At 58.3% G+C, this 24,910-nt stretch overlaps 10 protein-coding genes across 10 annotated transcripts; 3 read left to right on the top strand and 7 right to left on the bottom strand.

Moving 5' to 3' along the window:
* Positions 1-133: 133 nt before the first annotated feature.
* F5Z01DRAFT_46754 (uncharacterized protein) lies at positions 134-1,698 on the top strand. Its single transcript, XM_046259975.1, has one exon. The coding sequence runs from the start codon at positions 446-448 to the stop codon at positions 1,529-1,531; it is 1,086 nt and encodes a 361-aa protein (XP_046119229.1). The 5' UTR covers positions 134-445; the 3' UTR covers positions 1,532-1,698.
* On the bottom strand, positions 1,674-3,393 carry F5Z01DRAFT_652710 (putative proline oxidase Put1). Its single transcript, XM_046263298.1, has one exon. The coding sequence runs from the start codon at positions 3,215-3,217 to the stop codon at positions 1,865-1,867; it is 1,353 nt and encodes a 450-aa protein (XP_046119228.1). The 5' UTR covers positions 3,218-3,393; the 3' UTR covers positions 1,674-1,864.
* An 870-nt stretch (positions 3,394-4,263) lies between these two features.
* F5Z01DRAFT_742742 (amino acid permease/ SLC12A domain-containing protein) lies at positions 4,264-6,174 on the bottom strand (the record flags this gene model as incomplete). The annotated part of the gene is made up of 2 exons (XM_046266878.1): positions 5,854-6,174; positions 4,264-5,817 (listed from the first exon to the last, which is right to left on the bottom strand). The coding sequence occupies exons 1-2, from the start codon at positions 5,947-5,949 to the stop codon at positions 4,264-4,266; spliced, it is 1,650 nt and encodes a 549-aa protein (XP_046119227.1). The 5' UTR covers positions 5,950-6,174.
* A 1,452-nt stretch (positions 6,175-7,626) lies between these two features.
* Positions 7,627-9,603, bottom strand: F5Z01DRAFT_620608 (fungal-specific transcription factor domain-containing protein; the record flags this gene model as incomplete). The annotated part of the gene is made up of 3 exons (XM_046261147.1): positions 7,627-7,731; positions 7,846-8,245; positions 8,336-9,603. 3 exons carry the CDS (start codon positions 9,601-9,603, stop codon positions 7,627-7,629), a joined length of 1,773 nt encoding a protein of 590 aa, XP_046119226.1.
* A 1,026-nt stretch (positions 9,604-10,629) lies between these two features.
* On the bottom strand, positions 10,630-12,945 carry F5Z01DRAFT_705665 (nicotinamide mononucleotide permease). Its single transcript, XM_046266440.1, has 3 exons — positions 12,196-12,945; positions 11,711-12,146; positions 10,630-11,656 (listed from the first exon to the last, which is right to left on the bottom strand). Exons 1-3 carry the CDS (start codon positions 12,447-12,449, stop codon positions 10,838-10,840), a joined length of 1,509 nt encoding a protein of 502 aa, XP_046119225.1. The 5' UTR covers positions 12,450-12,945; the 3' UTR covers positions 10,630-10,837.
* A 392-nt stretch (positions 12,946-13,337) lies between these two features.
* On the top strand, positions 13,338-14,453 carry F5Z01DRAFT_635583 (4-hydroxythreonine-4-phosphate dehydrogenase; the record flags this gene model as incomplete). The annotated part of the gene is made up of 1 exon (XM_046262160.1): positions 13,338-14,453. One exon carries the CDS (start codon positions 13,338-13,340, stop codon positions 14,451-14,453), a length of 1,116 nt encoding a protein of 371 aa, XP_046119224.1.
* Positions 14,454-14,842: 389 nt separating this feature from the next.
* Positions 14,843-17,049, bottom strand: F5Z01DRAFT_742739 (putative C6 transcription factor; the record flags this gene model as incomplete). Its single annotated transcript, XM_046266877.1, is given in 3 exon segments — positions 14,843-14,897; positions 14,917-16,720; positions 16,773-17,049. 3 exon segments carry the CDS (start codon positions 16,921-16,923, stop codon positions 14,843-14,845), a joined length of 2,010 nt encoding a protein of 669 aa, XP_046119223.1. The 5' UTR covers positions 16,924-17,049.
* Positions 17,050-17,282: 233 nt separating this feature from the next.
* F5Z01DRAFT_46617 (uncharacterized protein) lies at positions 17,283-19,071 on the bottom strand. Its single transcript, XM_046259955.1, has 5 exons — positions 18,653-19,071; positions 18,304-18,600; positions 18,155-18,243; positions 18,021-18,088; positions 17,283-17,946 (listed from the first exon to the last, which is right to left on the bottom strand). The coding sequence occupies exons 1-5, from the start codon at positions 18,926-18,928 to the stop codon at positions 17,402-17,404; spliced, it is 1,275 nt and encodes a 424-aa protein (XP_046119222.1). The 5' UTR covers positions 18,929-19,071; the 3' UTR covers positions 17,283-17,401.
* A 1,931-nt stretch (positions 19,072-21,002) lies between these two features.
* Positions 21,003-21,940, top strand: F5Z01DRAFT_673248 (Alpha/Beta hydrolase protein; the record flags this gene model as incomplete). The annotated part of the gene is made up of 2 exons (XM_046264916.1): positions 21,003-21,121; positions 21,187-21,940. The coding sequence occupies 2 exons, from the start codon at positions 21,003-21,005 to the stop codon at positions 21,938-21,940; spliced, it is 873 nt and encodes a 290-aa protein (XP_046119221.1).
* On the bottom strand, positions 21,938-23,533 carry F5Z01DRAFT_46603 (major facilitator superfamily domain-containing protein). Its single transcript, XM_046259953.1, has 2 exons — positions 22,575-23,533; positions 21,938-22,518 (listed from the first exon to the last, which is right to left on the bottom strand). The coding sequence occupies exons 1-2, from the start codon at positions 23,418-23,420 to the stop codon at positions 22,006-22,008; spliced, it is 1,359 nt and encodes a 452-aa protein (XP_046119220.1). The 5' UTR covers positions 23,421-23,533; the 3' UTR covers positions 21,938-22,005.
* Positions 23,534-24,910: the final 1,377 nt, after the last annotated feature.

Genomic DNA, 24,910 nt, shown 5'->3' with positions numbered 1-24,910 from the left:
TGTCCCTGAACATGCAGAGTCAGAGAGCGAGACTACCAATTAACCTCTCAAATCTCTACGAGAAGGACTGGGCGTACAACCAGGGAGTGCCACCACGACTTGGGGACACGCAGATTGATGGTCTGACACAGGCCGTCTCGTGTCACGTGTACAATATAGCAATCAGTAGCGTTTAATTCACCGTACTTCAGACTGTACGGACAATTCAACCGTCTTCGGTTGTGGACCGTCAGCGGTGGTGTCGGACTATCTATCAGACACGAGGGGCGGGGCCGAACTCGGGGGGCCGATCCTTGACTGTTATCAGGATCGCCAGACTTCCAGCCAGCTATCTCCTATCTCCCTATCTATCATACCAGACCTCCAGATTGGCGATCAACTTTGCCATCAAGCTTGCGCCAAACAGGCAACCCCAGCGCAGCCAATCACCACCACCACCACCACCATGTCTCTCACCGTGCTCACTGACCGCACGGTCACAGGCCTCCTCACGTCCCTGACCGCGCCCACCCTCCAGCCCATCCTCACCAGCCTCGGGTCCGCGCTGACGACCTACGCCCTCGACGGCGCCGAAAAGGCCCACCAGCCCCACCGCGCCGTCGTCAACCGCAGTGGCCAGGTCAGCCTCTTCATGCCCTCGTCCACCACGTCGCACATTGGCACCAAGATGGTCGGCGTCACGCCCGCCGACAAGCAGACCTCCAAGACGGCCGCGGGGCTCAACAGCGTGCTCACGCTCTGTGACGAGACTGGGCGCGCTGTCGGTGTCCTCAACGCCGCTGGTCTGACGGCCTTTCGCACCGCCCTGGGCATCATGCTGCTCTATCGCTTCCGCGAGGTCACGGACAGCATCGTCGTCTTTGGCGCCGGTAAGCAGGCCCTGTGGCATATTTTGCTCGCGCTCGTCCTCAAGGGCGACGCCATCCGGGAGATTGTCGTCGTGAACCGCTCCCGGGAGCGGGCGGAGCATCTGCTGCAGAGCGTCGAGCAGAGCGGCGCGTCGACGGACAAGATCCGTATCTTTGACGCGGAGAAGGAGTCGTTGGAGGACGTCGTCACGGCGGCTGATGTGCTGTTCTGCACGACGCCCTCGACGACACCCCTGTTTCCTGCCTCGTGGCTGCTGACGGACAAGGCGAGGCGCAAGACGAGGTTCATCTCCATGATCGGGTCGTATCGGCTGGACATGCAGGAGATAGACCCCGACTATCTGCGCAAGGTTGTCGACGTCGGGTCGGAGTTGGCCAAGGATGTGCTGGGCGCACAGGTCGCGGTTGACACGAGGGATGGGTGCCTGGCCGAGGCAGGGGAGCTGGCCAAGGCCGGTATCGAGGGCGACAAGATGCGCGAGGTGGGTGAGATTCTAGACGCGCAGGAGAAAGGCTCCGAGGCTGGGCTGGATGCGTGGTTGAAGAGGGGGCTCGTGGTGTATAAGAGCGTGGGCATTGGCATCATGGACATTGCCGTCGGGTCGTCGCTGCTGGACCTCGCTCAGAAGGAGGGCGCTGGGACTACGGTCGAGGACTTTTAGACGTCTATGAAATGAATAAGTGAAATGAATAAATCGTCGACGACAATGGTGTTCTGTGTGATCTTGGTGAGAACGTGTGATGTGAGTTCTTTAAGGTTAAGCATCCAAGTGACTGAGCGCAGTAAATCACAAGAGAAAGAGGTACTTGACTTTACTAATATTGTGTGATATCATTCTAGATATAGGTATTTATGTGTATTCATCATCATGATCATGACCAGTTTCACCACGCTTCCAAAAGACAACCCAAATAGCAACGCTTGCTCCGTCTATGCACCGGTTCCGAAGAAACTCCCCCCCAAGAGACAAAAAGAAAAAAGAGTCATCGACCGCTTAGAACTTGAGCGTCTTGACACGCTGCCACAGCTCATTGCCCATGGCGCCCGCCAACTCGCCCGCTCGGGCGGCCATGCCCTTGTTCTCGAGCGATCGCCTGTACAGGTAGCCGAGGCACTCAGTCAGGGTGCCCCAGGTGAGGTACTTGTACACGCCAGGCGCGTTGGGTCCGCTGTTGTGGCCGCACTCCTCGAGGAGCTCGCAGGACACGTCGTCAGCCATGCCCTGGAGCTGGCCAAACTCGAGCAGGGCGCAGGGCTGGCCGGCCGCGACGCGCTCGCGCTGGAGCGTGAGCGCCTTGCGGACAGAGGCGGCGTTGTGGGTGGCCATGAAGAGCTGGGTCGTGGGGAAGGTCGCCTGGCCACCCTCGGGGATGTCGCAGGAGATGAGGCCGCGGGCAATCTCGTCAAAGCAGTCGTGGGTGTCCTGTGCCGTGTCGTGGATAAGGTGGCGGGGATCGGTGTCAATGTAGGCGCCGCGGACGAGCTTGATGCCGAGGGTCCAGCCCTCCTTGGAGGCCAGCTCGACGTGGCGCTTCACGTTGGCGGGGGCCGCCTTGAGGTAGGCCTGGATGGTGTTGGACATGACGGCGACGCCGTTCTTGTTGTGCGTGCGCATGAGATCAATGGCCCACTCGTCAATGGTGCCCTGGAGCATGGCCTGCTCGGCGTCGAGCCAGCAGCGGACGCCCTGGGACGACGCCAGGGCGCACACCTCGTCCATGGCCGCCTGGAGGGGGGCGGGCATGGGCTCGCCGGCCTTGAGGGCATCGAGTGCCATGGGCCCGGCACCGGTGACCTTGACGGCCAAGAAGTCACCTGCACCGAGGCACGAAAGGGTCTTGAGCAGACCATCCTTCCACTGCTCGACCATGAGGGTCTCCTGGGGTCCGTACATGAGAGACTTGATCTTCTCCTGGGCCGAGGCGGCACCGCCCTTGATGACAGTCTCCTTACCGTAGCAGAGAATGACGCCGCGGTAGCCCATGTCCTTGAGTCCAGAGATGCGCCGTTGGACCATGCCGGGGCTCATGCCCGCGCAGAACTGGTCGTAGGCGAATGCCCTGAGGAGGAAGCGGAGGAGAGGGTTCTTGGCCGTGTCGAAGAGGGCGTTTGTGGGGTGAACAGCACGGCGGAGGACCGCCATGGAGACGCTGTTGAGGAGAGGGGAGGACATGGCGTAGTTGACGGCGAGGGAGCGCAGGACGACGCTGGTGGGTAGTTTGGCCAGTGGCCGTGGTTGCTGCCTCTGGGCTGGTCGTGGGAGGCTGGCGGCAAAGGGCTCGAGTGGGAGGTAGTCGGCGCCCTGCTTGGGCAGGGCCACGATCTTGCGGGCGGTAGAGACCCGCATGGCGATGAAGTTGTCGTGAGTGCTGTTGAGGGCTGGGTGAGAGGTGTCGTGTGCTAGGTGTCTTTTTAAGTTGATGGCAGTGATGGCACTCGACAGGACACTAGTGATTAGAGTTTATTGTTGGATGGATGATGAAGAAGAACAAAGAGAGAGACGAGAGTGTGTCGGTCCAAGATGGACAGCAGTATATACCCCTTCACGATGGCCTTATCAGCAGGCAGGCGGCTGAGCTCCTCGTTAGCTCGCGCTCACCTGCCTGCCTGCCACTTACACCGACCGAAAGCCGGAGGCAGGTCCCACCCACGCAAAAGACATGTCGGTTGGTCCTTCCGACGATTCTGAGCCGGGCTCGGCGTGGGTCTGACAGCTCCCCACACTATCGCCTGCCAATCGACGCAGCCCGCGCATCGGCCCACGCGCCCATCCATCGTGTCCATCTATCTTTTATCTGTGATGCAAAGCTGCCACATGCACGCCTATCTCCGTTGTCGGTGGCCGTTCCTTCCACCTGCCGGGTTTTTTTCTATCCATTTCCATCCAAGCACACCTGGCGTGCCCGCTGGCCACTCTGCCGACGCTGGCCTGGCCACGTTCCCGATGGGAGAGAGGAAAAATTCAATGGGCCACATGATCAACGCGTCGCACGTCCATTACTCACTTTTTGGTGGTGATGATCAAATCGTTTGTCACAGATTGACTGCTGCCCGGGCACCGCGACCGACTGACTCCAGTTTGTCCAACCTAATACACCGGCCGACCACGCACGCCGGCCGCTGCAATGCTGCCCTGCCCTGCGCGCTCCAGTGTGCTTGTTCTACGGTCGGGATGTGGTGGCACAGGAGTTGTGTCACGGTTCCAGACGCTGTCTATCTGTCGCTCTGTCTACCGTATCACCGTTTTCTCGGTGAGATGCGTGGCCAGCGACTAGAGGCAACAGAGCATTTCATCTAATTCATTTCATTTGATTCAAATCTATTGTTGTACATCGGACTTCGGAGCATATCAGAGTGGGCTCCTTCCATGGACGCCAACCGAAGTTCCCCTGATCACGCCACGAGCCTCCTCAGGACAGTCGCGACTCTGCTTCGTGGCTTGGCCGCCTTCTTCGCCTCGTCCTCCTCCTCACACTGCTTTGTCCTCCTCTCAATCTCCTCGAGGCCACTCGTCAAGTCCATCTCACTCGCCCTCACGAATCGGCTGCGCGTGCCCACCTTAAAGCCGCCGTACACAGCCACAAAGATCATCAATGGCAGGTAGTTGCCAAAGAAATCGGCCGTGCTCCAGTTGCCCTGCTTGAACACAGGCCACCCGCTAAACAGCAACACTGAGGAGATGACAATGATGATCCACCACGCGCCGATTGTGCTGAAACCGCTCTTCCACGGCAGCACGCTTTTGGGCACCTGCTGCGCCTTCATGCCCGCCCGGAAGCGAAGGTAGGTCACTGCGATACACTCCCAGGTGATGACGCCAGACAGAGCGGTCAGCTTCACCAGAAAGATGAAGACACCTGCCGCACTGGACCCCACAGTCAGGAAGGCCAGCAGACCAATGCTCCAGGTGGCCAACACGGCGATCCAGGGGCAGCCCCAGCTCGTGGTTTGGGAGAAGAGCTTGGGCGCCAGGCCCGAGCCAGCCATGGCGTGCAGCGTCCGCGTGGCTGTGAATAGGTCCGAGATCCCAGCGGACAGTGCAGACGTGAGGATGCACGCGTTGATGATGTGCGGCAGCACCTTGATGCCCGCATTCTCGATGGCGATGACATAGGGACTCGCAGACGCCGTCGACGCCGAGCCCAGACGCAGCTCGTTCGAGGGCACAATGAGGCTCACGCAAAAGGCGCCCAGGAAGTAGAAGAGCACCACCCGGATCCACGTCGCCTTCAGCGCGCGCGGGACAATCACCCTAGGATTGCGCGTCTCCGCTGCGACAAGGGCCAGCATTTCCGCGCCAATGCTCGAAAAGGCCGCCGTCGTCAGGCCGGAGAAGAAGCCCAGGAACTGACCCAGTCGGCTTGGGACGTCCTGATACTGCACAAAGGGGCCCGGGTCTGTCCAGTGGCGGAACCCAATGACCTCGCCGTCGGAACCAGCACCTGCGTCCATGGCGATGGAGAGGACGATGAGGCCGACAATGGTGAGTACCTTGATGGATGACATGTAGCATTCGACCTCGGCGTATACACGCGGGCCGCACAAGTTGACACCCAGCGTGACGGCAAGACAGATGGCGATCCACGCACCGCTGTTAACGGCGTCTGTCCAGTAGGTCATCAGGACAGCTACGGCAGAAGCCTCGACGGCCGCGATGAGCGCCCAGCAGTACCAGTAGTTCCAGCTCATGGCGGCCGAGAGGCTAGGGTCGACGAAACGCGCCGACAGACGAAGATGGGCGCCCACGACGGGGAGATAGGTGACCATCTCGCCCACGCAGAGCATGACGCAGTAGACGACGGAGCAGATCACGGCATAGGCAAGCACCAGACCAACAGGGCCGGCCGTGACGAGGGCATTGCCGATCCCGAGGAAGATGCCCGTGCCTATGACGGAGCCGAGCGAGATGAATGTCAGGTGGCGCGCGTTGAGCTTGCGCTGGAGACCCTCGTTGCCGGCCGGGTCGTCGGTGCAGATCTCGACAGCGAGGTTGTTTTCTTCGGTACCCAGCTTGTCAGAATGGTAAGAGGGGGTCTCGCTGGGCAGCGGTGTCTTGGGGTAATTATGGCTATCCGTCATGATGGCTAGTTGTATTCACGTTTGGGTGTTTGTCGGACGGTAGGTTGCAAGGGTACAGTTCTACAGATATTCTAGAAATCCTGGACCCCAGTATAAGGTAGGTATTGTATACTCGGACCTTGAGAAGCAAAAGAAAGCCATTATAGCTTCCAAAGTTAATAATATTCACCCCGAACTGATAATATTTTAGACTTCACCACGGTTGCTAAGTGAGTTTTGCTGGACGCTGTCACTCAACGGGGTCTCACGTGATTGATTGTCTTCAGTATTTTTAATAAATTGCACTGAATAATCATCATTGCTTCGTCAGGAGAGTGACAATATATACAGACCCCTTGAGGATCGGACCTTTGCGTATCACACCGCAAGCGTCCGGATCAGCCTCAGCACATCTCTCCTTGACGCTATGCAGTGTCCATGTCATGCCAGAGGGCACTATGCGTCTTACAAATCGCACGGCGTCATCTTCTTCCACGGAGATGCCAAATTTACAATAGCCCTCTCACCGAGCATACTCACCAAAACATCACCGTCTTGAAGACGGTCAGGTTGTTCTCTCACCGTTGCGGGTCGGGCACGTGCGGCGCGCTTGGCCGTCCTGCACGGGCAGGGTAGTCTCGGGCCGGGGCGCGGCAAGCTGCTGCTGAGCCTGCAGCATGCATCCATGGTGGGGGGACCAACAGGAGGGGGTGGGTGTCTTGACTCTTGTGCTTCCTCATCCTTCGCAGCCATGGCAAAAGATAAGAAGAGTCAAGAAGATAGACTTCCCCGTCTTCGTTTCCCCGCGCTAGGGGGACGTGCGCACCTGGTGATGCAGCATGGTGATCCGACGGAGGCAGTGCCCTGTCCCCGGGGTTCCTACGAGGTCAGATGATTCGATTAGAGTCGGCGCCAAAGAGGTGCCGCACGCATGGTAATTGTAATCATAACTCGCTCTTTTGTTTTCCCCAGATCAGACCGAGACGCGAGGGCTGGTCTAGAAGCGGCATGTTCATGCAGAGCTTGCACAGAACGTTCCTAAAGAGGAACATGCAATTCTGGGAAACCAAACCACCCCCACCGTATTCCCGGGACAAAAGGGCATCATCTGACCAGAATCCCTTATCTCTGGACACACTCTGGTCTGCAGGCACACACATGCCGCATTGGGCCAAGCTGCTTCTCGCGGACGCATCGGGCCCACAAACCGATGACACGTCCGTGCCGACGTCTTGGCTCTGTCGGAGCGCCGGAGTCGGCTCCACAAGCCGACTTTTCTCGGTTCGCTATCTCTTCTTCTTCAGTCTTTGTTTGCGTCGGTTCGCTCGGAGAAGAGCCTCCGGTGGAGCCACGACAGAAAAACCTTGTTTGACAGTTAATTAGTCAAGGGGGTGGAAGATCGGTGATATCGTGCAGGAGCAAGACACGGTTGGCTGACTTGGGTCACGACAAAATTTCTTCTCAAACGTCAATCGATGGGGACGTGTATCGTCATCCTGTCCCCATATGATGCCTATGGATGGCCCTGTCCATGCCAGTCAGTGCCGACTAGGACCACACGGGGTACACCTCACCATCGCGATGGCCAGGAGATCACCATCGATCGGAATTTTTTGTTGGTAATATTCTCATCATTCAATATCGTCATAACATGTAGATCCTCCATGCGAGTTTCGCTCCGCCTCTGGGCACCAGTAACTACTCGGGCATCATAAAGTCCTCCACCTGGAGATCGTCGGCCAGATTCAGCATTTCCGTCGGTGACATGCCAAAATTATTGTAGCTCCCCAGTAGATCCCACGTCTCGTGATCCATCTCGTCCGGTCCATTGTTTCCCGCTTGCATGGGCTGTGGGGGATGGGGATGGTGATTCTGGTGATGGTGGTAATGTTGTGAGATGTGGTGCTGAGGCGGGACCTGGGATTGTTGATGCGGTTGTTGCTGCTGCCCCTGTGACTGCTGCTGGTGTTGACCGTGCGGCTGCAGTGCAGAATTCTCGGCGTACTCGTGCGCATGTATCCTCTCGTGGTGCTCTGGGTCGCGACCCCGTATGTAGTCGCTCATGACCTCCTCGAGACGCGCAAATTCGCGTTTCCGCAGGGCCGCCGCCGGGCTGCGGCGACTGATCATAATGTCAAAGATGTGATGCGTGGTGCTGAGCCAGGTCTCGTCCTGGATAAAGTCGGGCGACACCGTGTCGAGGACGTAGAGCAGGAAGGCGGACGAGAAGGAGGACTCGAGCTGGAACGGCAGAAACGAGTCGACCAGGTTCCTGTCGCCGAGGTTGGCCACCGTCCTGAGAATGTTCAGGGCCGAGCTGGAGCAGGCCTGCAGCAGAGCAGCAATGGGCCCTTCGGGGATCGAGTTGTCCGTGTCGCCGTGTGCCAGTCGCCTTTGAAGCACACACATGACCAGCGGCCTGGTGGTCAAGACGACGCAGTGGTGGTAGGAGAGGATGAGTCTCGTGGCGATCTTGGACGTGCTGACGTCGGTGCCCTTGAGCTCCTGCTCCATGTAGGTGGTCAGGTCTCTCGAGACGTGCGCCAGGTCCTGTAGGACAGACTGCGTGTCGCGAATCAGAGACTCGTTGAAGTGTCTGTCCACGCCGTAGACGCCGGTCAGGATGGACGCTGTCAGCCGCGACAGCCTGATCTGCAGTGACAGGGCCGTTGCCCTTGGCGAGTCTTCTATCATCGAGGGGAGTTTGGTCGTAATATCTTCGTCGCGGATCGAGCTCGGCGCACCGACCAGCGTGCCGAACTCGCGGTCCATGATGTACGCCGTCCAGAAGATGGTGTTGCAGCGCTGCGAATGCCGCAAGCCGACGTCCTCGGGCGGAACGTGACGATGCCAGCCTTCAATGACCGAGATGCGGAGTGCTTGGCCGATCAGCTGGAACGCCATGAGTCGCAGGTCGACGGCCTGCAAGTACAGCGCGGCGAGGCAGAGCGCTTCGACGGCAGGCATGGACGCCTTGTCGATGGGCACGAGCGCTGGGATCAGGGCCAGTGCCCGTGAGGCGTAGCTCATGCCGGGTAAGGTGCCTGCTTCCGAGCTCTCCGTTGGACTGAACGCCTCGCCAAACGCAAGCATGAAGAGGAATTGCGAATACCAGTAGCGCGACTCGTTGGCCACCTCCTGCGGATTGTGATAGAAGTCGCGCATCTGCTGGTGGAACGAGTCGTGGTCGATAATGTCGTACAGTGACCCGAGGTGGTACTTGACCGTGTGAGCAAGATAGCTTGCATAGTCACGCGAGGGGAGGTTCTCGACGCTCGGCTGCTCGTTGGCGCCGATGGGGTCCCAGGTGAGGTGCAGCGTCTCGAGGTCCCACGGGTTGACCGGGCTTCGCGCCGGGGGCATCTCCATGCCAGAGCCCTTGCCAGCACCGATGATGGCCAGGACACGACGGCAGAACGCCCAGGAGGAGGTGGGTCCCATGTACCAATATTTGCCATTGGAGTCGCGCGCAAACGTCTCGCCATTGTCCACGAGAGGATTCTGGCGGAAGCCATGGGGGGATGAGTCGCGATGAGTGCTGGTGTCTCCGTCGTCGGGGGCAAACGTCCTACGTTGCGTGGGCTCTGGGAGGTGCAACGACCCGGGCGTCGTGCCATCGCGGCTGCCCAAGCTCGCGCTCGTCGTGACCGTCGACCCGTGGCGGCTCTCTGGCATCGCCCGGGGCCCTATGCTGCTCCCGTGCCTGGACATGACGGTGGACTGCGGCGGTGACAGGGCCGTCTGCCTCCGTGGCGAGGAGGGCCGCAAGATGGAACGCAGGTCCCCACGGTTGTTGGTAGACGCTCTGGTCTCCAGGGACTGCAGATAACTCTGCGAGACGGTGATGCGCGCATCCTCAGCGCGGAAGTAGCACTCCTCCTTCTTCCGCTGGCAGCGAACACATGGCATGGTGCCGGAGCACCGGACTTTCATGTCGCGGCATCGCGCGCAGCTGTAGGTTTGTCAGCGTCTTCACTCTTCATCTCTGGTAACACAGGGAGGGGTCAAGGACTGGAAGAGAAGAAACAGACGTACGCTCGGAGGCATCGTTTGCTGACCTTGTCGCCGCTGCTGATGACCTGCGACATGGTGTTGAGGCTATCACATTATCGTGTACTGGATGGCTGTGAGATCAAACCGCCTTGTGTCGAGTATCGACCTATTGGCCGGTTTTCGGCGCGCGGATCAACAAGGTGAAGGAAGGTCCGGCCCAGGCAGCTGTGAGCTTTTTCGGTCGCGCTACGCACGTACCGGGGTCTTTGCAGTAAAGGGGGCCGGTGCCGTCGCTGCGGTCACGATCCACTGGCGCCTCCACGTGGGGGCGCTAACGAACTCCTGCACAAACGCTCCGACTGCAAGTCTGCAACGACTTCAATCGCACTAACCGGTGCTTGGTGAACTCCAATTGATTACTCCAAATAGTAAAAGCCAAGAGGCTACATCCGGCACTTGAATTGGTATGTGGAGAGGGCATCGATGGTGTCCGCATGGCATATTTTTGAGGTTATTTATTGTACTTGATATGTTCTCGCTATTTACCGCAAATGCTGTACAAACACACGTACAGACAAGTTATGATTACAGCTTTCCTTGCAGCACCAACCAATCAGTTAAAATCAGATCTCTTAATATCGCCTTTGAATACCTTTTTTTTTTTTTTTTTTTTTTTTTTTATAAAATACTAATTGAAAAGAAAGATCGGATCTTGCTTTGCCATTCATTTCATGCTAATTAGTGATGCCTAGGGTAAGCACCATCACCTTCTACCCCTGACGTGAAAGTAAACAATATCTGTTGCTGCCCACACTTATTCATGCTACAATTATCTGCATATTTCAATACATACGCCTTGCTACGTCTCGTTAACAATCAACTATGGCCAAATATTAGTCCCCTGGCCCCCAGAGTCTCAAACCCTCTCCTCAGGATCCTGCGGCTCGTCGCGACGAGGCTGCTCCCTGGCCTGCCCGGGGTACTTTTCAAAAAAGTAGGCAAAGACGGCGGTGGAGATGCACAAGACGCCGAGCCAGGAGGTGGTGGTGGCAAAGCCAGGGATGTAGCGGGGCGCGTCCTTCTTGGGCCACAGCCAGGTCGAGTAGATGGACGAGGCGTTGCCGATGGAGTTGATGAGGGCGATGGCGATGGCGCGCTTGGCGGCGGGCTGGGGGATAACGTCGGCGACCCAGGTCTTGACGAGCGGGGAGCAGCCGTAGATGGTCCCAAAGGCGAAGATGGTGAGGACGTACTGGGCCATCTTGTCGCTGATGGTGGTGATGGCGATGAAGAGGACGCAGCCGAGGCCCGAGAGGCCGCAGATGAACTGCCACTTGCGCTTGTAGCGGTCGGCGAGCCAGCAGCAGGCGACGACGTAGACGAGGGCGGCCATGTAGGCGGGGATGGTGTGGTACTGGCCGACGGGGCCTGTCCAGCCAAAGGAGGCGACGAGGGTGGGGATGAAGTACTGCATGGTCTGGGAGCCGGTGACGAGGACGAAGAGGAAGCACTGGGCCCAGACGCGCCAGTCGGAGCAGGTCATCTTGAAGGCCTCCCAATGGGGGATGTGCTGGGCGCCCCGGCCCTGGGTGAGGCCGATGCCGTCGACGGCTAGACGGGTGCAGGCGAGCGCCGACTCGTCCTCGTTGAGGAAGCGCTTGCTGTTGGACGGGTAGTCGGGCATGAGGAAGTAGATGACAATCGCGGCGACAATGGAGGCGACTCCCTCGAGGATCTGAGCATGTTAGCGTCGTCTATCCGTTACAGTCGCTCTGTAGTCATGACTTACAAAGAGCCATCGCCGCCCGGGGAGACCAGACACGCCGTCCATGTGCTCCGTGATCAGGCCAGCCAGAAGACCAGACACGGCACCCGCAATCGGGACGGACGTGTACAGTAGCGCATAGCGCGTGGCCAGCTCATACTTTCTGTACCAGGAAGACAGGAAGAAGGCACAGCCAGGCGCGAAACCGGCCTCTGCGAAGCCCAGGAGAAAACGCATGCCCGTGAGCTGCTGCCAGCTCTGCGTGACGCCCATCAGAGCGGCAAAGGTCCCCCAGATCACCCCCAACCCCGGGAGGAAGACACTTGGGCGTACGCGGGTGAGGATCATGTTGGCGGGGACTTCAAAGACTAGATAGGACAGGAAGAAGACGAGGACGATGATGGAGTACTGATTGGAAGTCAGGTTGAAGTCGTCCTCCATGCCACCCGTCTTTGCGTTGCTAGACGCTATCAGCAAGAGAACTAGATGAGTGTCAGAGGGAGACATACCCGACGTTGGCGCGGTCGAGGAAGCCTAGCAGGTAGAGCACCCAACAGCAGGGCAGGATGCGCCAGTCGAGTTTGCGCTTGAGCTTCCTCTCCTCAGGTGTGTCGTTGACCCAGTTGTCGATGAGGTGCTGCGCAGCCAGGGCGTCGGCATCCGCCTGGCCTTTGGTGGTGCCATTGTCGCTGGAGTGCACAGAGCCGGCCGTGTGGACTTGCTCCACGTGCGGACCCGAGGTGAGATCCTTTTCTCCCAACATGATGGATGGCGCTGTTGGGGGGGCCTTGTCAGTGGTCAGTGTCTGGTTTTGATGACCAGCTGAGCGAGCGATGGACTCGGTTGAGGTTGGATGCGACAGAGGGCAGTATAGTGCGTACTGGCGGCGGATGAAGGGCTCTCTCCTCGGTGCTACGTCGCGTCCATCTGATTATATATAGAAAGGGACCCAGGATGAGGGTAGCCGAGAGAGAGGAACAGGCGCATGGTGCATTGGTGTTTCCCCACGGGAAATGGAGGATGAGAAGCTGGGGAACGAGTCTCGCAAAGGCGCCGAGGGCGGACGTTGCGAAGAAGCAGGCCACAGAAGTCCCCCGTGGGGATGGGATGCCCTGGCGATAGTGGCTCGCGCCCTGAGTGGCTGGAGTGTTAGTGGCTCGTGGCGGTGGAAGCCCCGCACTAGCCACTGTTAGCGCCTCAGGCTAACTTTACGTAAGACCTCCATCGTCGGTGGAAACGCCGATGTCTTGAGCTTCTTCACCACCTCTCACCACCACGTCAGGCCGCTGGGATCGACTCTCAGCTACCGACATGTCGAAATGCGGAGCCCATAAGCCTCGTGGATTGCTGCAGGGCTCTAGTCTGCAATGTCACGCCCCTTTTGCAGGGTAAACAGGCCACATGATGGACCTCGCTCGGCGGAGGCACCGATATCATCAACGACTGGACCCTATCCAGTGAGACGACGTTGCACGGCTTTCGTGGACAATTCTGGACCCCTTGAAGGCTACGAGCGAAAACATCGGCCCAGGACTATAAGCGAGCGAGATGCGTCGTGGACTTGCGACTTCAAGCAAACTGCCTCAACATCTTGGCCTCGACATCAACGTACTCCTACCGCAATCATCTCCAACGTCTCGCATCCCCCACAATGGCCGTCCAAGTCAACAACCAGGCTCTGCGCCGTCCACGCATCGCCGTCACCCTGGGCGACCCCTCAGGCGTGGGCCCCGAACTCATTGCCAAACTCCTCAGCAACACAAAGAACCACCAGCGCGCCGACATACTCCTCCTGGCCGACGACAGCGAGGTCCAGTCCGCCATCCGGGACGCGGGCGGCCTCCACATCCCCGTCACTGTCGAGTCCGCCTCGGCCCACGGCATCCAGATCCTCGACGACGGCACGGCCCCCAACTACACCACCGTCCGCGGCGAGGTCTCGCGCGACGCGGGCGCGCGTAGCCTGCACCAGCTCCGCCGCGCCCTCGCCCTCGTCCAGGCCGGCCAGGTCGACGCCATCCTCTTCGCCCCGCTCAACAAGTCCTCCCTCAAGGCGACCGGCATGACCGAGGAGGACGAGCTGCGCTGGTTCGCCCACCAGCTCCGCTTCACCGGCAAGACGTCCGAGATCAACATTGCCGGCGCCCTCTGGACCGCCCGCGTCACCTCCCACATTGGCGTCCAGGACGTCGCCGCCCGCATCACCACCGAAAACACCCTCCAGGCCATCGAGCTCGCCCACCGCCTGCGCTGGGAGTCGGGCGTCGAGAGCCCCCGCCTCGGCGTCTGCGCCCTCAACCCGCACAATGGCGAGAACGGCGCCTTTGGCCGCCAGGAGATTGACGCCATCCGTCCGGCCGTCGAGCTCGCCCGCGCTCGGGGCATCGACGTCGTCGGGCCTTTTCCCTGCGACACCATCTTCCTCAAGCGTGAGCACTTTGACATCATCGTCACCATGTACCACGACCAGGGCCAGATCGCCATGAAGCTCCTCTCCTTTGACGGCGGCGTCACCGTCCAGGGGGGCCTGCCCATCCCCGTCGCCACGCCCGCCCACGGCACCGCCTTTGACATTGCGGGCAAGAACCTCGCCAGCGTGACCAGCACGCAGAACGCCTTTGATATTGCCGTCACCATGGCCGAGAGGAGGATACTCAAGGATAGTCTGGCGGCGGACACGGATCCCACTGTCGAGAGCGTGCCGCTCAAGGCGCCCTTGAAGGCCAACGCGACCGTCGTCGAGCTGCTGAGCGGGTCGTGTTGCTGATAGAGGTAGATAGTGCTATGAATTTACGTCTGATCAAGAATACATGTGATACAATAGGACGGGTTAAAACAGTAATGAAGCCTTTTCGCCTTTACTGTCATCAAGGACTATATTGGTCACCATCACGCGACAAGATACCCCTGGCAATCATTATAGAAATGGTATCTCCGAATCAATTACGTCAATCCCCAGCAAGAACCCATCATCAAAACGCCAGTCCAGATTCCCCGTCAGATCGAATGGATCCTGCTGCTGCTGCTGCTCCAGGTGCAGCGCCTCCCCCGTGGCCTGTTGCTGCTGCTGATACACGACCTGTCCAGCAACACCACCGTGCTCATGAGTCTCCCCGGCATTGCCGACAGCAATGTGAGCAAGACTCTCCAGCCCGCTTAGTGGTAGCCCACCGCCATCATGGACCGCCATCTGTGCGTGCTGCTGCTGCTGCTGTTGATGCTGATGGTACTGCGCATGCTCCTTGGCGCGCGTGAGCGAGTAGATGAAACAGTCCGCCGTCCGTCCCGGTGAGAACCGCTGCAGAAGCTCCCGCAGACCCGTGACAACCTGCCGCGCGACATGGCGCTGGCTCGCGTGGTCGGCCACCCTCTCGAGGACCACCACCAGCCGCTCCACCGTCGCCAGGGCCGTCTTGGTGTGGAAGTTGAGCCCGTACTGCGACAGGTCACGGGGGATGTAGAGCGGTGCCCCCTTGTCGCCGATGCTCCCCACGTCCGCCTCACCAAAGACGACAGCCATCTTGAGCAGAAAGTTGGCGCACACGGCCACCATGGCGTGCGTAAAGATGGGCAGCCCGATGAGCGCCCTTTGCAGATCCTCATCGTCGGCTATGAGCCGCGCCGTGCTCATGGCGGACGTGATGGCAATGTTGGACGCCTCCTGCCTGTCCAGGTTCATGTCCAAGTTGGGCTCGTCCTTGGCCACCTCGCGCGCCGAGATGTTGCGCAGGGAGACGGCGTTGAGCTGGAAGCGCGCCAGGTGGTAGTACAGCGTGTTGGCCTTGGACGGGATGGAGCTCGCCTTCGCATCTGCCTCCTTGTCCTTGGTCGGCGAGTGCTCCAGCCGCCAGTGGTCGACCGAGATATTGAAGCGCTGCAGCCTCTCAAAGTCCTGGTCCGCGAGCTCGAGGTCCGGGTCGCAGCCGTACATAAAGTACCCGCTCGACAGGATGCGGAACAGCTTGACCTGCGCGATCAGGCCGTGGTCGCCCTTGGAGGACAGGCCGCTACTGAGCAGCTTCTCTGCGTTGCGGATCGCCGCGTCCTCGTGCATCAGGGGCGGTCGGCCGTACGCGAGCGCGAACTGGTGGTCGCACACGTAGAGCACGTACCACAGCCGCACGCGCTCGTATGATTCCTGGCAGCCCCGAGCGAACCGCAGGGACGATTTGTGCAGGTTCATCTCGGTGGCCACGCGCACGGCGCGGCTGCAGAGGGCCCAGCTCAGACTGGTCAGGTAAAAGGAGCCGATGCAGAGGGCGCGGATGATGTCGAGGTTGTGGCAGCGCAGGAGGCACGAGCCGCGCATCAGGGACACAAAGGCCCCGTACGTGGCATGCAGCGACTGCTCCCGGTTCGGTACGTGGAGTGCGGCGACCGTCAGCACCACGGTGACCAGTAGTGATGAGGACTGCCGGGCGGCGGTGAGCGTGGTGTGCGAGCAGAGGATCCCGTCCCACAGCAGAGGGTTGATGTGATCGCGGTAGTGGTTGAAGAGGAACTCGGCCTCTGCCAGCGACAGCACGCCCTGGCTGATGAGGTCCGGCCCGTTGACGTCGGCTGGGTCAACGCGGATGAGCCGAGAGTTGTTCGGATCCGTGAGATTGTACAGGTTGTTCATCGGCAAGGGCACTAGGTCAGAGTCGTCCTGCTTGTCCCTCGCCCCCGCCGAGGGTCCCTCGGAGGTGAAGTTGCCCTCCACCAGCGATGTGTGATCCGTGGTCAATGGCGACAGTGTCTGCACCGAGGGTGTATGTTGCTGCTGCTGCTGCTGCTGCAAACTCCTCTGCATGACCGCGGTCCCATCTAGCTTTGCGAGTTCAGGCAGGTCGTTGCGCTGCAGGAGATGCTCGACAGCCTCCTTGAGCTGCTCGAGCGTCGAGGTGGCCTGGGACTTCCACGCCGCGTCGTCGTCAATGAACTTTTGCGCAAAGTTATGCGGCACGCAGTGAATCCCGCTCTTGACGCACTTGGTGCAGGCCGTCTCGCCTGGCTGCACAAAGCATTTGATCTTGTGTCGCTTGCACTCGGCGCCTGCAGTTGTTAGCGGCAAGGAAACAATAGAAGCGCTGCCAGTTCAACTTACAGGCTCGCGTCAATAGGGGTTTCTGGGTCTGTCCATTCGTGATTCCTGCAATCGTCGTCGTCGAGGTGGCAGCCGTCGAGCCTGCTCGCGATCGCCCGCGAGCATCGTCACCACAGTCGTCCGATGGCTTTGGTCGTTTCTTCCCACTCATGACGAGTGGACGATCGCCGTTGCTGCGACTATACGCAGTGAGAATCTGGGGAAGATCGGTGGTTGTGTCGTATCGGCATCAATTGGCGCTGGTCGGCGGTAGAACCGATTTATGTTACAATGTGGGAAAGCTGGGGGGCACAATGATGGAGAACTTGGGGAAACGCGGGGGGTGGAGGAATACAGGGGCCCTTAATCGGCGATATCGCCGTTCTGGGTCCTGCTGGCTCGTGCTAAGCTAGAGTAGTAGTTCAACGACCAGGGTGTAGTGGCTTCGACGTCGAGGGTCCAGAACTGGACTCGACACGGATCGGAAAGACAGGTGGAGAGGGTTGATCCGTCGAGATGTGGCAGAGGAGGGTGGCATGTCCTGTAGTCCGCCAGGGACAGATGAAGAACTATGAGTGTCATTGAGTATATACCAGAAATGAGAACGATGAATCCTGAAAGACAGCGCGCCCTTTGGACCATCCAGCCACTTAACCTAGCCTGCTGCCCCCAAACCCCCGGTAGCTGTCCGGTCCATCACCAGACATGCCCAGGTAGACAGGGTGCGTGCCATGTCCGGGGGCATACGAGTCCGGATGCATACTCCGGCGATTGCGTGTACCGAGATCACACAAGCTGTCCATGGACGTCGCGCCCTCGGAGCGTCTCCATTCGTCCTCGGATCCGTTGCCCTCCTGCGTCTGCTCGGAAATCGGGGCGTGCGTCACAAAGACGTTATCCTTGTGGTCATTCTCCTCCTGGTCCAGCTGGGATCGCAAGGTGGTGATGGCAATGTCTTGGATGCCGTACTGGCCGGGGCGCACCTTGGCCGAGGGACGCACCTCGCGTTGGAAAGGGGGCAGCCGCAGCGCACCACCGCCACCGCTACGACGCGAGTCGTCCGTGGCGTCATCCGTCGACTCGAAGCCGCGGATCCGCCAGGCGCGCAGGAGCGGACGGATGGTCGCGAGGCTGGACGCGACAATAGCGAGGCCAGGCTCGATAATGGTCCACACCATGGCATCCGTGCCCGCATCTGCGATTCGTCAGTCAGTGGCCTTGCGTGCGCGCGCGGGTGCGAAAATGAAAGGGGGCAGTGGCGCAGCGTACATAAAACGTCCTCGAGATTAGCCATGTCGGGGAGATATCGCAGTCGCACAAGTGTAGCCACACTGGCACTGTCGTGCAACGTCAGCCACGTTATGACCCTCAGGGGGTTGCAAGGGGGCGGTGAGGGAACGTACAAGATGCCCAGTCCAAGAATGAGGATGACAGTCGCCTTGGCCTGCTTGGACATTCTCACATTCCACACCATGGGAATGGGGAGCAGCGCCTGGCACATTCGTCAGTACACACACCGCGTCGACAAACTCCTGGCTGCTGGGGCACGTACATAGAGCCAGTCTGACACGATGGTCATGGCGCTCAGCGCATAGGCTGCCATGACCAGCGCTTCTGGAGGCACGCATTTGCCCGTCTCGATCCTGTAGTCCCACTGCTTGGAGACCGGGTCGCACTGGAAGATGTTCCAAAAGAAAATGACGGTGCTCCAGATAGAGATGATAACGAGGCTGATGCGTAGAATCCACACATACACGGCCTGGGACGCGACGCGCAAGAGGAAGATTCCAATGCTCAGCTTGATGAACATCATCTCCAGGATATAAAAGGCAATCGCCAGCGCTTGCCACTGTTGTGATCCATGTCAGTCCAGAGGCAGTGCGAATTCCGTGTTTTCTTACCTTGAGAGCCATGACCTGCTGCTGATCGTCCTTGATGGCCGCATTATGAGTGCCGATTCCCTCGCTAATGCCTGCGTACAGAAATCCAGCATACGTCGAGAAGGTTGCCTGGCCGAGGAGCATAAACCAGTCGTCCAGCTGAAAGTTCTTCATCAGCCATGCCCGGGTATAAGTCCGCAGGCCAACAGCGATCCAGCTCAGCACGAGGAAGACCGTGACGGTGCTGACTAGCCTGTCGCCGTTGTAGGCTGTCAAGTCGATCGTGTCGTCAGCCATTGTTGGACGTTGTGTTTCAAAATGCGTGTCTGTATGGAGTACAAGTGAAAGTCGCCTCGTTGTGTTTCCTACGTGTTGAGGGGATAGCGAGGCGCGGGGGGGCACAACCGTGGAGCAACTAAACGATGAGAAAAGGAGGTGAGCAGGACATGAAGGAGAACGAGGTTATTTCCCTGATAAGTAGGGCATCCAGGACCGCCTAGTCAATGATGCGCCTGAATGATGGTGAGGTGCCTCGCAGAGCTCACTGACTGGAGGAACGAACCAGGGCGAGACGGGTACGCTCATCACGAACCACACCACCGTGCCACCTCGGCCTTGCAAGGGAGCCCGCCACCCCAAGACAGCCCTTGAGGTGGCTTGAGATATCCGCGGGATGTAATATGCAGGCGCCAGTCACTAGACCACTCTTGCACCAACATAGGCTGCACGGGGCACCAGACGATCATGACTGTGCGTCGATGTATGTATACTTGGTCGTGAAGCACTGACCCTACCCAATTCGGCGACGCGCCCCCAGCATATTTTTGGGTAGTGAATGGGCAATCGGGTGCGCCTGTGCGTGTGATACACAATATAGATTGCTGGCACAGATCGCCCTGTTGAGCGTGCACTGACTGACAGCAAGGGGGGTGCCACATCCGGGACGCGAGCAGACTAGGAGACAAAGGCTGTCAGTCACACCCTTCGATTATCAAAACTCAGCCTCCCGGTCTCTGGAGCTGTCCACGGCAAGAGAGAGTAGTCGACGAGAATGGACATCCTGGACGCAGACGCATTGCATCGAGTGTTGGCGTAGGGCCTAGGGGAGACTCGAGGAGACTAGCGCCCAGGTCAAGTGGCACATGTGGGTGAATGCATGAGCCGTCGTCAACAGCAAATTCCCAACGATGCGGTGACGGCCTCAGCGCTGGCTGGTCTCGGCAATGCGGCTGGGCCACCAGAGCAAGGCCCTGCAGAGAGATTCGAACCAACAACGCGCGGTAATTTCTGTCTCGCCTGGCGGGAGATCGACCGGATGCTCAAGGGTCCTCTTGGTTGCTCTCGCAGCCGTTTTATATATATCAGCAACGCTTCTCCCCTCTACGCGATGATGTTCTTGCTGCTTGGAGTACAGCGACCTTTCCGATGATCGAAACCAGGTCAGAGCTCATTGGAGAAGAGCACAAGGCAGCCAGGAGGTCTGATTCAGTCCAATCCGAGAGGGAGGTCATTAGACGCGCAAGGCTCGCGATTTTCCAATAATCGACGCACAGGCCGGACCTTTGATCGAGCGGGTTCAGCTACCTCTCGCTTGGTGGCGACACGAGTGTCGCACTGCAGCAGTGGCCAGCATGGCAGCGGGCAAGGCCAGGCGAGAGGCATGCGGTGAAGATCTGAATAGAGGACAGACGATCGGCTAAGCTCTGGCTCGTGTGCCCTCTGGTTTTGATTCGCAAATTGAACATGCAGCCAACGGCTTCTCGCCGAGAAGCTATGCAACGAAGCGCGTGTGAGGAGGTGTGCCAGTCATGGCTGGATGGGGCCAGCGGAATCAAGGAAAATGCATCGCAGGCAAGAGGGCACGGTCGATTTTTGAGGAGATGTGCTGGTACTCCAATCGTCGAAGGATGTTGTTGGCGGTGACATTCTCACCAGCAGCTGAAGAAGGGAACGGAAGATGGAGGCGCGTCTCCAAACGCGTGAGGAAGGAGGGATTCGATGCGGGTTTAGTGATGTTAGTGATATCACACATTTTGAGTGACACTCTTAACAATAGTCTCAATTGCGGATGAGCGGAACCTGCCGCGGAAGGCGGATGATAGTGATTGGCGGGCGCGCACAGCCAAACACTATCAGGTCGCACAATCGCCATGATTCCTCCTCCACCAGCTTGACGTTGGCTTATCCTCACGACTCACTGACCCCTCAAGTCAGGTTCAAACTGATCCTTAGGTGCAACAAAACGCGATAGCGAAGATCAAAATACCTCAAGACACCGTCGATCACCCTTTTCGAGACGACATCCATCTGTGATAGGTCTATGCGCAGCCAACCCCAGACGTCACCCGACTACCGTATCCGCCTGAGAACAATGGCTTCCGCCGAGCCAACCCCTACCATACAATACGTTAGCCAGCAATATGGCGACAACGTACTGCAGCAGGTCGGCATCTGGGAGATGCCCCAGCAGAGGGGTGGCTACTGGATAGTGTATGCAACTTCCCCCTTTTGTTTACCGAATTGACTTGAGGCTGGTTGATCTGACTTGTTCCCAGATACATACACGGCGGCGCCTGGCGCGACCCCAAAATCACTCACCTCACCTTCCTCCCCACGGTCGATCAGCTTCTATCAGCGGGCAGACTACCACCAAATTCTATCGCCGGGTTCGCTAGTATCGACTACCGCCTATCGCCTCATCCCGACCATCCTCAAGACCCTGCCGCAACGCCCACGTCGGAGCTGCGTCAGGCGAGGCACCCCGACCACATCCGCGACGTTCAAGCTGCCCTCCGCTTCCTGAGCAGGGAACATGGCGTCAAGGAGGACAAGTACATTCTCGTCGGGCACTCGGCTGGTGCGACGCTGGCGATGCAGCTCTTGATGGACCCCTCATCGCGCGCTCCCGAGCGCGCGGAAGAACACGTCCCACTCCCAGCAGCCATTGTTGGCGTCTCAGGCATCTACGATCTGGTCGGCTTGGATGAACGTCACGACGGCAACTACACTGGCTTCATCACCTCGGCCTTTGGTTCTGACAGGAAGATATGGGACGTGGCCTCCCCCGTCAACTTTACTGGCAACTTCCAGACCAACTGGCCGAATGCCAAGTTGGCCGTCCTTGCTTGGTCGCGCGAGGACACACTGATCGACGAGCCAGAAATCGACAAGATGGCCGCCAAGTTGATCAAAGATCGCCTCAATGTGTCAGTCACCAAGAGTCTGACTGGCGAGCATGACGATGTATGGGGGAGCGGCCAGCAGCTCGCGCGCTTGATTGTCTTGACTCTGGCTCAGATCAGGGAGTAGAGCTCATTGATGTCCGAGTAAAGATCGTTGGAACCACAAAGGTGGAAGCCTCATCATATGACTGTCTAGATCTTGACCTTGAACTTGAAACCCGTCGTCGCAAGTCTCGAGCCCAGAACTGACACTGCAGCGGCCACAGCGACGGATCCGCCCCAGACCTGCGCGCCCACATACGAGCCGTCCATTCTTTCGATAAGAGCACCCCCAGTTGGAGGCCCTGCAAGCACGGCAAAAGCGGTCATAGTCGAGACCATGCCAAATCTCGTTCCCATCTTCTGCGGGTCCTTTGTCAGGCTGGCGAGCGCCCCAACATAGCACCCTTGGCCTGCGCCTGTCACGAAGCCATAGAATGCGCCAAAGACATACATTTCCGTGCGCGTCGTCACGGCAATCCAGGCAAAGAGCGCGATGCCAATGGCGCACAGCATGCCTAAGAACATATGGATGGGACCAAAGAAACGATCGGCGAGATAGCCTGCCAAGGGACGCGCGGCGATACCTATACCGTTCAGAATGAGTAGGACTGTCACAGAGTCGGTTTGGCTGAAGCCAATAATGTCGCGGGCGAAACTGTTGACCTGCTTCTCGTCAGCTGCGCTCCCCTCTCACCCTCGAAAAGCTCCGGTAGACTCACATAGAAGTAGGCAAAATACAACATATACAAGTACAAGACCCCACCCAACGCAAAGAACATGTAGGCGGGCTCCCTGAAAGCCTCCCATTCTATCATGGGACCGGACTTCCTGGGAGCAATCCGCGGCTTGAGCAGCAAGTTCGCCACAGCGCAGATTGTGAGGGCGACGAATGCTGCGCAACGGACCGCCCACGCAAACCCAATCGGTGGAATGAGATACTGCACAATGGACGGGAACATGAGGCTCCCCCAGGACGAACCCGTGGCAGCCAGCGCGAGCGCAAACGCGCGGTGCCGCTTAAAGTACGTGCTCACGACGGTGGCGCAGGGCATAAAGGCCAGTCCCAGACCGATGCCGGTGCAGATCCCCTGTGCGAGGAAAAAGTGCCACCACGTCCTACCCAGACTGGTCATAAAGGTACCAAAGACGGCAAAGAAGCTTCCCACGAGGGCCGTCTCCTTGGCCCAGCCTGCGTCGGTGAGCCGGCCGCTGACCGTGCACATGGCGAAGGCCAGGAACACCTGGACGGAGCCAATCCAGGGGACCTGCGTCTGTGGGAGGCCCAGTGTCTCCACGTAATACAGCTGGAAAACACCAAAGCTCGCAGGGTAGCCCCAGACAACCATGTTCATGAAGAGGGCGGCGATGACCTGGGACCAGGCGAGCAGACCGCCATCGGGAGGGTCCCAGTCGTCTGCGTCGGGAGGAACGGGCGCCGTCGCCCCGGATATCGTACGTTCAGGGAGTGGATAGTTTGGAGGCTGCGTCGGATTCTCTTGGGTGGTATCGTTCCCCCCATGGCCCTTCTCCAAGTCGCCGCGATGGAGGTCGTGCTCCAAAGTCATGTCGGTATACACGTGGTGTTGTCAAGGCAGACGCAGCTGAAATCATGGGAAGAAGGACATAAAACCCAATTACGATGGTGAAACCAACCCCAGCCGTGACGTCGACTGCCCCAATATCTGGGGATCAGGATGTATTAATATCCATTGACAACGATGGCTCCGCGCTCGGCTACTGTCCTAGAGCCTAGTGCATCATACCGTAGTCGCTTGACATCGACGCCCTTGCGATGTGGGACTCGGCCGTGGCATGGCACTGGGCAGCAACAGTGTGGCGCTCCAGGTTCAAGCTCGTCCCAGAGGTTTCTCGAAAGCTCTATGTTGAATGTACATCATTCATAATTAAGGATAATTTTGCTTGTCTCGAATCGCAGTGTCACCGTGGTTGCGCGGCGGCAGCTGTTACTGAGCATGGGAGAGGAATCGCCTGTGATTTCAGGTCTACGCCTCTTCCTCAAGTTTAATCCTCACCTATTCTTGTACATATCCCTGCAATCTCACAATAATTTGGTCTTCTGTCATTTCCCGATTCAATTGTGGACGGTGATTTTCTGTTGAGAGACACATGTTTGTGGGTGAAAAGGTGTTTCTGTGTTTGTTTAATGTTTCCACCCGCAAAACCAAGCGGATCAACTGCTTATGATTACAGAAAACATCAATTTATATCTTCTAACTTTCCAGAGTCCAGCCAGAGGAATCAAATCCAGCATTGAGTCCCTTGTCTTCAATCTAAGCTTATGAACACCACATGACGTCTATTTAGGGTAACTCGTTGGAAGCCCCGCTATTTTCCCCCGGCGCAAAGCCGCCCCGCTCCGGCCGATAGGCGGCGCGGGGACGGGAAGAAATCCCATCCCGTCTCCGCACATCGGATGTAGGGTAGCCAACCACCCCACACAGTCTCTTTCCCAATTCAGAATATGCGACGAGCGTGTAAACGTCGTAGCTTGCGCATGGCCAACTCGTCAAAGCTCGCACTCACACTTTTACCGCACTCTTCAATCGCGATATTTAGGTACTCCAAGCGCTGGGCGTCGAAAAGATTTTGCTCACGGGATTTTGTCTTGCTCTGCCCCGCTGCGTCGCGGGGTAGCGCATGACGTAAATTCGCGACAAGACGTTGAGAGCTTTCTCACGTGAGCTTCTTCTCTACACGAATCAGAGACGAAGATGACAGCAACAACAGTGGGAATCGGGTCTCAGTGTGTAATGGCCCGGCTACCAGACAAAAATGCACAACTCGTCTGAAACATTGCACAGAGACATCATCTACATGTGCGCTTTCACTCGTATCGCGGATACAAAGGGTTTCGCAATGTAATTCATAAAATACCGCGTATACATCGAGAAGACAGCATAAAAAGCACCAAACCAGATAAAAATGAAAGAGCCTCCCGCGCCCGCATGCGCAAGCCCTCTTATTAGAGGCCTGCTATACCATCACCCTCGAACAACCAGGCCCTTTTGGCCGTCGCATGATCTTCCTTTTGCTT

Source organism: Emericellopsis atlantica (genome assembly GCF_019669845.1).
Source record: "Emericellopsis atlantica unplaced genomic scaffold F5Z01scaffold_10, whole genome shotgun sequence".
NCBI lineage: Eukaryota > Fungi > Ascomycota > Sordariomycetes > Hypocreales > Bionectriaceae > Emericellopsis > Emericellopsis atlantica.
Note: the sequence above shows the minus strand (reverse complement) of the source record. Positions and strands in the feature narration are given on the sequence as shown.